The 12,138-nt window shown below is 56.6% G+C and overlaps 1 protein-coding gene across 1 annotated transcript; it reads right to left on the reverse strand.

The window, feature by feature from the left end:
* Positions 1-3,995: 3,995 nt before the first annotated feature.
* On the reverse strand, positions 3,996-10,506 carry LOC125628244 (mRNA decay activator protein ZFP36L1). Its single transcript, XM_048833152.2, has 2 exons — positions 10,342-10,506; positions 3,996-7,505 (listed from the first exon to the last, which is right to left on the reverse strand). Exons 1-2 carry the CDS (start codon positions 10,393-10,395, stop codon positions 6,684-6,686), a joined length of 876 nt encoding a protein of 291 aa, XP_048689109.1. The 5' UTR covers positions 10,396-10,506; the 3' UTR covers positions 3,996-6,683.
* Between the last annotated feature and the right edge of the window lie 1,632 nt (positions 10,507-12,138).

Genomic DNA, 12,138 nt, shown 5'->3' on the forward strand with positions numbered 1-12,138 from the left:
AGATGGGTGAAGGGGGCTGGGTGTGGGGGGAGCAGAAATCGGGATCAACCGTGTGAACGGCTCCAGAATGATGCCCGACTTTGGCTCGCTCCGTGCGGCAGAACTCCACCCCACCCCTGCTAAAACCCATCTCCGCTGAGGGTGCAAACCCCAGATCCCGCCCCAGCTGCCCAGGCACTGGTGCAAACAGCGAAGAGGGCTCCCACCCCCACCCCACTGCATAAACAGGACAGCTGCTTCCCCCCCCCAGCTCCCCCTACAGAAAAGCCACGACATAAGCCCTTTAAAACTGAGCCATTGGCGGGGGGGAACTGATGGCCAGTTACTGGGAGCTGGCGGTTTTGTTTGGCAGATCACAGGGACATATGGGGCCCAAACCTATTCCCCCCCCTTCCCAGCTTGCCTGCCCCTAATCTCTGCTGGGGGAGATGGGGTCACTGCAGGCTGGTGGAGACCTCCCCCCATAGCCGCCCTTTCCCGGCAGCCAGGACCCAGCTGGTAAATTCCATCACCTGGCCTGGCTAGGATGATCTGGCGAGGTTGAACTTTGCAGAGGCCCTTGAACTGTCATGTGAAAGCTTTGAAGGCTGCTTGGTTTTTAAAAGAGATTTTTTTTAAATGCATCAGTTGAGGGAGGGAGGGAATTTAAGTGCCCTACAGCGCCCCGGTTTTCAAACAAGAAAGGGAGGAGCCCCATTCCCCCTTCAGCCTGCACCCACGTACATCAGCAGGGCAAAACGCTGGAGCCTGGGCCTTGCGAGGGTATAAAGGGGTGCTATTACCCAGTTGTAGCTTTCTCACGACTTGCTTTGTGTCCGCTAATAACACCCCTTTGACGTGTAGTGAAGACGGCCCTCGCTCTCTTTGGTGACCATGGGCCAATCACATCCCCACCCTGTGCCTCAGTTTCCCCTCTCATCTGTTTCAGTGGTAAGCTCTTGAGGGCAGTGCCTCGTCAGGCCCCCCCCTTTGGTGTGGCCTCTAGGAGCTACCTGAATCCACAGAATCATCGCTCCACCTGTGACTCCCCAGCTGCCCCCGTCTCTCCCCCAAGGCTGTGCAGAGCCTTGCACACTAGGAGCCCAAACGCCGCTGGGGCCCCTGGCGAATACAAACAAGAGCATTCACGGTTTAGTTTCACATTGCTCTGCCGTAAATCCCGGCCCAAGGGAAGCAGAGCAGCTTGGAGACTTATTTTGAAAGCTCAGTTCCCGGCCCCAGTCCCACTGGATGTTGCTCCTAGTCAGAGAAATGGTTCTGAGTCCGCTCACAAGAGCCCCTCAGAACCATCGTGGCATGTGAGCTTCCCGGGGGAAGGAGTGACATTTCTATATTATCACACGGACACAGTGCACAGCTGGCTGGGCCCCACGGGCAGCTACATGTGACTGGAAACCACCCCGCTGACGCAATCATCCCTATCCCCCAGCTGTAGGATGATCAGATGCAACGAGGCCCAGCAGGGGCTGAATGCAGGCTAGCTGGCCTTGAGGGCCAATTGACCTGAATGGGCAGGGGAAGGAGAGTGTTTGGAAAGTGAGCCTAGTCATAGGGCAAGCCCCTAGTTCTCCCCGTGCCTCAGTTTCCCCATTTGTAAAATGGGAATGGAGTACAATTACTTGAGACCCTAGATAAGAGAGAAGAGGCAGGTTTCCTAGCTACCCTTAGTGGTTGCTTTTCAGAAAGGCTTGGAAATTAGGCTCCTCCTTTTTGGAAACCAAGTCATCATGGGATAAGAGGGAAGGTCTTCTCATGGATCAGTAACTGGATGAAAGCTAGGAAAAGGGTAGGGTTAGGTGGTCCGGTTATACAGTGCAGAGAGGTAAATAGTGGGATCCCCCACGGCTTTGTACTAGGGCCTGTGCTGGTCGACATTCATAAGCGATCTGGAAAAGGGGGCGAATGGCAAGGTAGCAATGGTTGCAGAGGAAATAAAATTATTCAAGCTAGCGAAAGGCCAAAGCTGCCTGAGAAGAGTTACAAAGGGATCTCACTAAACTGGGTGCCAAAACGGCAGATGACATTCACTGTTGATAAGTGCAAAGCAACGCCCATTGGAAAACAAAATCCCTGCTGTACATACGGCATTAGCTCTTACCGCTCAAGATCTTGGAGTCGCTGCGGATAGTTCTCGGAAAACTAGCCCCGAGTATGGTCAAAAAGGCCAGCAGTCTGCTAGGCGCTATTAGGAAAGGGATAGAAAACAGGATAACGCCACTATATAAATTCCTGGTGCACCCACGCCTTGACGACTGTGGCCAGTTCTGGTGAGTCCATGAAAAAAAGAAAAAAAAGACACAGTGGGACTGGAAAGAGGTAGAGAGAAGGGCAAACAAAGATGATTAAGGGTATGGAGCAGCTTCTGTACAGGGAGAGACTACAAAGATCAGGGCTGTTCAGCTGGGAAGGGCACTGACTAAGGAGGGAAGATGATAGAGGTCTATAAAATAATGGTGTAGGGGGGAAAACAAAAGTGTTACTGTCACACTATACAAAAATCAGGGGTCACCTAAGAGGCAACAGCTTTAGTACAAACAAGAGGAAGTAATTTCCCCTCACAATGCACAACTAACCTGTAGAACTCATTGCCACAGGATGTTATGATGGCCAAAAGTAGGACTGGGTTAAAAAAAACCCACCTCTCCCCCCACCACCACTGGATAAATTCCCAGAGGATAGGCCCATCAATAGCTATTCGCCAAGATGGTCAGGGACGCAACCCCCCCGCTCAGGGCAACTCTAAACCTCTGACTGCCAAAAGCCAGGAGCGGAAGACATGGGTGGGTCACGCCATAATTGTCTTGTCCTGTACACTCCCCCTGAACTCCTGGCAGAGACAGGATTTGGGCAAAACTGGTCTGACCCAGCAGGGCAGCTCTTATCTTTGTGGCCACGTTGCTGGTTGATCACAGAGCAACTTGATTCCAATGCTTCTGCTCTCGGGCAAGATTCCAGACCAAAACAAGGGGCGGGGCAGGGAAGCTGGTTACATCAGAAATAGCATCAGACAAGCTAGTGGCTAAAGGAGAAGGATCAATAATGTGCGTGTCAGAGACATTGCTTGGAAAGAAAACGGGACTGGCAGCCCTGCCCTAGCTTGTGGTGGGGTGGTGAGGATCAGTGGGGTAGAGATTGGGAGGTGCCAGGGCACCGGACAGGTACCCAAGACAAAAAACACAGCACATTGGGTCTGTGACAGGGCAGTGGCCTCACCCTGTTACATCCACACTGGGGTTGCTGAACAGTCAGTTTTTAAATCAAGGGAAATTCTAGAACAGGGGAGGCTATCTGTCAAAGAAAACACTTCACCCCCTGTTTTGAAACCCCCCCCCACGGTAGAATTAAGTCCTTTAGTTGTCAGGGGTGGGGGGAGCAGAGACATGTGCCCCCAAGAAAGTTTACTGAAAGTGGAAAATTTCAGGGGAACCCCCCACCACAAACAAGTTGTTTTTGTTAAAAAGAGGGTTTTCAACATATGGCCACATCCTCACTGTAAACAACCCCTAGCACTTCAGAGCAGATCTGAAAGTGCTTTACAAAGGAGGGTAGCATCAGCATCTCCATTTGACAGGTAGGGAAACTGGGGCAAGCTGACTTGCCCGAGGATCGCCCAGCAGGGCCAGTGGGCATAACTAGGAGCACAGCCCAGGTCTTGGAAGTCCCAGGCCCGGTGCGCCAGACACTGACAGGGAGTTTCACCATCTTTACTTACATCTTTGCTCCGAGAGTGCCACAAGACCTGTTTAAGCTTCAGTGAAGTCAGTGGAACCTAGGAGTCAGGGATTTGCTGAACATCTGCCCTTGAAACACTGAACCAGCCAACACTCTTGCTTAAAGTTCAACATGGGCTTAGTGCCAGAAGCTTGAAGTTAAACACGTGCAAGATCAGGGCCTAGTTTAGTATTATTCTTCCTCCGTAAGTTGCTACCATGATACTAAACAGTCGCTAAAAAACAAAGCCGGCCTTCACCTTAAAGATTAAGCAGAGCACCAGATGCACAAAAAGAGACAGTTTTATTACAGTCAGGAAATAGATACAATCCATTAAAAAAAAAAAATCACCCATTATATTAATTTTATAGATCTATAAAAAAGCAGAGTGAAACCACTATAAATAAACAAGAAATCAATTTCACAATAAGTTAGATTCAGCATGGTTACAGTCAGATCCTTAAGGCAGGCGCTGGTCCTGAATTTCGGCGTGCAGGATAAACTAAAAAGTTTATGCTCCTCTAAAAAGATTTGGTTCCAATATCAGAAATAGGATTTTTTTTAAAGACAATAAATAGTTTAAAATATAATTTAAAAAAAACAGACTAAGGCTTTTCAAACCTACATTTTTGAGGAAGGGCTGGTCGGGGGGAGAGAAGGGATATTGACTGGAATAACTCTTGCAGAATTACTCCCTATTTCCCTGCTCCATTTCAGAGCAAATTTTGTTCCACAACTATTGCTCTGCTTGGGAAGCCCATGAATTATTCCAGAATAGAGCGTCCACACATGCAGAAATTCTGTCACTTTCCACCCCCCTCCTTAGATGCACAGGTCTGATCAGTTGCATGGAAAACAAGCTATTCCCACTGGAGCGGGATTCTCAAATCCACCCCCAAGGCATCTTTGAAAACTCTTTGCCTTAGATACTAGCCCAGCGACGCTAGCCTAGCAGAGGAAGCCTTCTACCTTTGAAAGATTAGTAGCTTTCTTCAAAACAACTGAAGAGGTTTAAACTGGGAAAGACAACGAGAGTAGCCAGCCAGCAGGAGGACGCTGCAGAGCTGAGGGGGGAGTGGGGGGGGGGGCGTTGTTTCCTACCTATAGGGTGGGGCTGTGAAATTAAACCATATAGTCTAAACACTGCTCCATTCCCAGCCCAGTGAGGAGGGGCAGAGAATAGCAGATGGATCTGAAACATGAGGGGGTGGGGGAGGGTGGGGGGGAAGAATAATAATTCAGGAGCCTATTTGGGTTTTTAGAATCTGGCCCTAAAATAATTCAGCCCATAAGATCCGGCCAGCTTTGCTGAAGGTCTCGGCTCCCAAACAAACAGGCAGGTTTGGCCTGTGAGCTTGGCTGTTTGCACAGCTTAGCTCAGAGCAGAGGATTTATGGGAAAGAGTCTGTCCCTTCCTTGGTTTAGAGCCTAGACAGGAACAGAGCAACCTGGAGAAATCTGGCCCGGGGTACAGACGGTGGGTATAGTGAACACCAGCCCTGCCTGCTTGCCAGACACTCCCCCGTCCTGGGTAATTTCCTGCCATCTTCCACCTGCAACTCTGCCTCCGCCCCCTGAGGATCCAGACCACTAGGGAGGAGATGAGAGGGGCTGGGGGCAGGAATCTGGCAGGCCAGCCAAGTTGGGACGAACTTGGGAGGAGATCCCAGGAGGAGGAATCACTTGCCAAACGGACTCCCAACCTGGGATGCCTAACTTCCCCTTGCTGGAACCTAGCACCCCCTGCTGGTAAGATGAGAGCCAGCCTGCCGCCCCAGCCAGGCTGCATGGAGTTTGCGTGGCAAGTTTAAGTCACAGCAAGCCACACATGGCAGCAACCAACCCCTCCGAGATCAATAGCACTTGGGTGTTTAAGCCTGAGAAAAAGTAGCACCTAGTGGGCAGGCTCAGAGCCTGCCAGCTGCAACGGGAGGCTAGCAAGGCCACATGGCTTGTTCAGGACACCCGGAAGGCTCTCGGGTAGAGTCACGGATCATCTGTATAAAGCTACAACCGTCCTACCACCAGCAGCCTGCCCTGAGGGAGTGAGAAGCCTCTGCTCTAGGCCTGGGGAGACAGGAGGCTGGTCAGTTTCAGTTTCAGCACCTCGTCCGTTTCACTTCACATCCACCCTCCTGCACAGGCAGGGGCACCAGGGGCTCCTCAAAAGGGCTACCGATTCTCACCGGCTCTGCAGCTCACAGCAGCGTCCGGCTCTGGTGGAAATCCCTACACCAGATGCAGAGCAGCAGAATCAGACCCAGACACACACACACAAAAAATCCCCTATCACAGGAACTTGCCTGTGTGTGTTAAAAAAACACTTTCCTTTTTTTTGTTTGTTTTGGAAGACACAAGGTCACGCATCCGAGTTTCCAGAAGCGGCCTCTGGGTCAGGAGATCTGACTCAGAATCCACCCACGGACCCGGGCTGCAGAGATCAGGAGGTCTCGTGATGCCTCTGCCTCCCCAGCCCCCCAAGCAAGAATAGCCCAGGCTGTGTTCACCACTGAAAGGCTTTTCCTCCTTGCATGGTGGTTTACACCAGTGCAAGACTCCAACCCCATCCCATCCAGCAGCAGTATACACTGGTATAAGCAATGGTATGAGGCACATGGTGATAGGCGTGGGGGGGGGGGGAGAAGCACCCCCTTCCCAGGCCTAGTTCTCCTCTGCCCTTCTGCAATACAGGGGGGGTCAGACTCCAATAGGAGTGGAATGAGCCCTGATTTATACCAGAAGTAGAAGATCTGGCCCATGGGTTACTGATCACATGATCCCAGAGGGGGGTTTTGCCCCTACACACTGAACCCTGGAACCGATTAACCCCTTCAGCTCTGATCCAATATTGTACCTCCTCCCCCACCCCCCCCCAGGTCCCAGCCTCTCGGTGGAGAGGCAGCGATTTAAGCATTTGCCCCAGCAAAGGGCAGGGGGGGCAGGGCCCGTGCTGGAGGTTCGCTGCACACCGGCTAGTCGGAGACAGACAGGCGACTGAAGATGGGGAGCCGGCGCCCGCCGGGCCCCAGTCCTGGCGACTCGGACCCGCTGCTGCCTCCCGAGTCCTCCTGATCCGAGAGGGAGTCGGAGGAAGGGCTCCTCTGCAGCAACAGCTGCCCGGGGAAGGCGAAGGCGTCGGGGGCAGCCGGGGTCCCCCCTGCTCCGTCCTGGCCCAGAGTGGCGGTGGCCGGAAAGGCCAAAGAGGGGGGATCCCCGGCGGGGTGGCAGCAGCCGCAGGGCCCGGGCGGCCGGAGGGGGACAGGCAGTGAGGCGGAGGGCAGGGAGGCGCTGCGGGAGAAGGAGGGGGGGCGCTGCTCCTCCGCGTTGTGGATGAAGTGGCAGCGGGAGCCGTAGGGGCAGAAGCCGGCCGTGTGGAACGTCCGGCACAGCTCCGTCTTGTACTTGGGGTGGCGGCTGAGGGTCCGCAGCTCCCCGGCCCCGTGGGCGAACTGGCACTTGGCCCCGTACTTGCAGGCCCCGCTCTCCTGGTAGGTGCGGCAGAGCTCCGTCTTGTAGCGGGCCGAGGCGGCCGCCCCCTCCCGGCAGCCCTCGATCACGCTGGCCGAGCGCTCCGCCCGGAATGGGAGGCGCTGGAGACTGGTGCGGGGCAGCGCTGGGGCCCAGCCCCACTGGCCGTGGAGGGACCAGAGGGCACCCGAGGCACCCGCAGCCTCCTCCAGGGGCTCAGCGCTGCCGGACGGCGCCGCCGGGCAGGCGGAGAAGGTGCGCTGGTATCCCCCCGGGCATCTCGCCGTGGGGCCAGGCTCCTCCGCCACGTTCAGCCTCAGGAAGGCCTGTAAGGGCAGAAGGGGGGGGGGGGGGGGCGTCGGTTAGAGGAGGCAACGTAGCGAGGCTGGGGACGGCCAGCAGCAGAAACAGGCTGAGCTGAAGGGGAGAAACCCTGCCCCCCCCCGCCAGTAAAACAGAACAGACAGCCCCTGGCTGAGCCCCACATGCCAGGCCGACCACCCGGCTGCAAATAACGAAGCCAAGTCTCAAGCAGTGTCTAAGCATCAGCAGCCAGAATCCTGTTGATTGGGGCGGGGGAGGCAGAAGGCCCCCAAAGTGTGCCACCCACTAGTTTATGCTTCCTTGATGAGCTGCAAGTGGGGGCACTGTGAAGCAGGACAGCTGGTCTAGTGGTTAGAGCACAGGCCTGGAAGCAGCATTAGGACACCTGGGTTCCATGCGCCCCCCCGCCTCCCCACCAGCACTGACTCACACAAGGCAAGCCGCTTCCCTCCCTCTCCATGCCTGTGTTTCCCCCCCTTCACAGCAGGGATGTCTGGTAGCAAAGTGCTTTACAGACATTGGGGGGGCCACACAGGGCATGGGAGGAGGTGAGCATGCTGCCCTCTGCTGGATGGAAGCAGAACGACACAGCTGTGTGTCCTAGCCCCCCTAAGCTGCTGGCAGGGATTTCCAAGGGGTTTTGAAACCGGGGGGAGGGGGGGTGGGCGGGGAGAGGAGGAAATCTGGGTTCTTGCCCTGAAGCTGCTCTCAGCAGGCCCTGGGGTGTGGTAGGGAGCCAGCCACACAGAGACCTTAGCAGCCAAACAGTTTAGGGATCGGATCTGACAGCTCGATAAGCCACGGCCAGGGAGCCACACCAGGAGGTCGGGGCACACTTGCCCCAGCTGATTAAGCCCTGGGAGAGGGAGCTGAGCCACACGCCTCCGGCTCAGACATCTGCAGGGGCTCCGTCTGGACTGCCCGGCTCATGCAATTAGCCAATTACTCCGTCTGCGGCCTGCAGGACCGTACGGGGCTGGGAAGGATCACTGACTAGAGAGGTACCAAGGAGCTGCTCCCCTGTCCAGAGTGAGTGGGAAGCTTGGACATCATGGGGACGCCCCCCCTCCCCCGAGTGCTCCTAGCTAATGAAGAGTTAATGCGGGGCCACTGGAGACTGGAGTGGAGGGCGCCAGACTAGGACTCAGGACTCCTGGGTTCTATTCTCAGCTCTGCTGCCAGGATGACCTTGGGCAAGTCACCCCCCCGTGCCTCAGTTTCCCCATCCACACAGGATCTAAATTTTGGTTCAGATTTAGACCACCTTGGCAACTCCCACATTCCAGTAGGAGAGCACCCACCGCCGGAGATATACTGGTGTAACAGACCTGAGACGGTGACCTTTTCAGGGGCCTTTAGCCGCTACCATATTCCACGTAATACAAGCAGATCCACCTTTTAGGGAGCACGCTAGGCAGCAGAGACAGGCACCAGGCCTTTTTTTGGGGGGGTGGGGGGCAGGGTGTACACAACCTGGCTTCTATCGGGGCTTCGTCCAGAGGGGAGGCCAGATGCTAGCTCACCGTTCCAGGCATGGCACCGATCGAAGTCAGTGGGTGTCGGCCCCATTTGCCCCCGAGCTGGGCTTAGTCCCGGGCCCCAGCAGGGAGCCGGTTTGAACAAAGGGGGCCCCACAGCTTCATCCAGTTCCCATGCTCCTGAACCACTTGTGCCGTGGTAGCGTGTCCTGGAGGAGAAAGCGGCTCCCACTTTCCCAGCTTCCCCATTTGAAACCTTGCAGCAAACACACGCCTGGCCCACGCCGCTGAAGTGCCTGGCTCTGTTCCAGAGCCTCTGGACGGGGCGCGATGGTCTCACACTGGGTGTTTAATAAAGCGCTCGGGTGTTTTATAGCCCCCCCCCCCCCCCCCCAGCAAATAAAGCAGAACCCCTGCTGCTACAAAACTCAACTGTTTGGAGCAGAGGGGCCCTTTTGTCCGGTTGGGTGGGGGGGAGGCGGTCTGCTGCAACTCAGAAGCTAGGGGAAAGCCAGAGAGACAGAAGGGGTGGGGTGGGTGTAAATCTCTGAAAGCCAGGGTCAGATGCCCAGCGGGTGTCCTATTTGAGGTGAGGCCCAGCTCAGCCGCTGAGGGCCCAGCCTCCGGCAGGCAGATTGGGGAGGAAAAAGACCCCCCCCCCACACACACACACCCCACCCCATCCCATCTCAGAGCAGCTGCAACGATGCAAGGAGCCACAGGTAGGAGGGGTGCAGGGACAATCGGTATGGGGGGGATGCTGCAAGCCACTGAACCAAGCTGCAAACCCTGCACTGAAGGGTGTGTGGGTGGGTAGGTGTGTGTGGGGGGGGACAGCACCCATCCAGCTGGAAATCATAGCTTTTCCTAGCATGGAAGAGACCTCAGGAGGTACCTAGTCCAAATCCCTGCCCAACGCAGTCCCAAGTAAAGTGCCTTGCGGCCTGGACACCTAGGTGCAAATCCTTCCTGGCTTTTTACAAAACTTTGCACCATTTCCCGCCCCTCTCGCTGGGGCCAATCCTCCCCCCCGTGGAAAGAGCAGCTGCGAAGAGCAAGTCGCCTGCCAGGCCCCCCTCCAGCCCGGCACAGGGCAGCCAGGAGCACATGGAGAACCAGGCCAGGCTGCAAGCCCGCAGAGACTTTATTTGCGGGGGGGCGGACACGACTTTCTTGCTTCTGGATCTTCTGCAGCCCGGGGCTCTCACGGGGCCTGTCCTCCCCCAGCCCGGCCAGGCACCGGGGGGGGCCCGGGGGTAACAAAAGCCCATCGGAGCAGCATGGCGGGAAAACAGGAGGGAGGCGCAGAGAGTGACCTGCAAGTGGCAAATCCCTCCCCCCCCAGGTCTCCCCGCCCCACCTGGCACAGAGGATCGTCCAGCTCCACAAAGGGGGTCAGCAGATCGGAGGGCATCGTCTCCGCCCCGGCTCCTCCGGCTCTCGGCAGGGCTGCGCCGGGCCGGGCCCGCGTGGAGGGCTTTTAAAGAGCCAGCTTTTGCAGCCCCGCGCGGCCCTTTGGCCCCGCCCCCCGGGAAAGGGGCGGGGCGGATAGCGGGGTGGGCGGGGCTATGGCGAGCTGGGAGGGGGGAAGCGGGGGGGATTCGCGCAGCAGCATTCCCCAGCATGGCTGCAGCCACAAGGGGAGGCTGAGGCGAGAGGCCAGGACTCCTGGGTTCTCTCCCCAGCTCTGGGAGGGGAGTGGGGTCTAGTGGTTAGAGCAGGAGGGTTGGGAGTCAGGACTCCTGGGTTCTCTCCCCAGCTCTGGGAGGGGAGCGGGGTCTAGTGGTTAGAGCAGGGGAGGGCTGGGAGCCAGGACTCCTGGGTTCTCTCCCCAGCTCTGGGAGGGGAGCGGGGTCTAGTGGTTAGAGCAGGAGGGTTGGGAGTCAGGACTCCTGGGTTCTCTCCCCAGCTCTGGGAGGGGAGCGGGGTCTAGTGGTTAGAGCAGGGGAGGGCTGGGAGCCAGGACTCCTGGGTTCTCTCCCCAGCTCTGGGAGGGGAGTGGGGTCTAGTGGTTAGAGCAGGAGGGTTGGGAGTCAGGACTCCTGGGTTCTCTCCCCAGCTCTGGGAGGGGAGCGGGGTCTAGTGATTAGAGCAGGAGGGTTGGGAGTCAGGACTTCTGGGATCTCTCCCTGGAGCTGGAGTGTGACCCTTACCATGTCATTTCCCCACTCTGTGCCTCAGTTTCCCCACCTGTAAATGCGGTGGGTCCCTCTCTTTGTAAAGCGTTTCAGGCTTTTTGGGTGGGAAGCTGCTTGCAGCAAGCTGGCTGGCATGTCTGTGGACCGCTGCCTTCTACCGGGTGGAACCAGAGCTGTGCTTCTGTGTGCCAGTCCCTCTATACTGCAAATGGAGATTCTCCTTCAGCCGGCACGATGGGGCTGCCTGGACTTGGGGATGGTGTGTTCTAACTCTGCTGTAGCCGGGAAAATTAACTACCCACATCCCCAGTAGAGAGGGGTAGCTGTGCGTTACCCCTCAAAAGCTCTTGGAGCTCTGTATGGGCCCAATATGTCATCCTGCTCACATTTAAAGGCACCGATGTCCCCTGCTGGTGTAGATCAGTGTCTCTCCTTTGATGTCCATGCCATGCCGGCTTACCCCAGCTGGGGGTCTGGCCCGGTGACTCCAATGGAGCGACGGCTGATCGACACCAGCTGGGAATCTGGCCCCCCTGGGTACATCTACACTGCAAGAGAACGCCCAGGGGTGGCCTGTGTCAGCTGGCGCGGGCCAAGGGGGGCTATAAAATTGCAGTGTCGACATTTTTTGGGGTGGAGCTCGGGCTCGGACCCCAGGATGGGGGTGGGTCCCAAAGCCTGGGCTCCATCCTGAGCCCGAATGCCTACACCGCAATTAAACAGCCCTGGAGCCCGAGTCAGTGGGCACTGGCCAGCGACTGGCATCTAATTGCAATGGAAAAATGCCAGACTCCAGTCTAGCTCTGCCAAGGGCCAGTAATTCAGGCTTTTTCACACCTTGGCAGCTCCTCCTTTCCTGCATCTCGGGCCTGATCCCCAGATCCCGGCACAGTCATTTACACCAGGGCAAAGTGGGCACAAAACACTTCCGGGTCAAAGCCAGGCATGTTTGGTGCCCACTTGCCAGCCATGCCAGCGACTGGATGAGGGGCAAGGCAGGAGCAAATTGTATCCCACTG

The sequence above is a fragment of the Caretta caretta genome, chromosome 23 (assembly GCF_965140235.1).
Source record: "Caretta caretta isolate rCarCar2 chromosome 23, rCarCar1.hap1, whole genome shotgun sequence".
Lineage (NCBI taxonomy): Eukaryota > Metazoa > Chordata > Testudines > Cheloniidae > Caretta > Caretta caretta.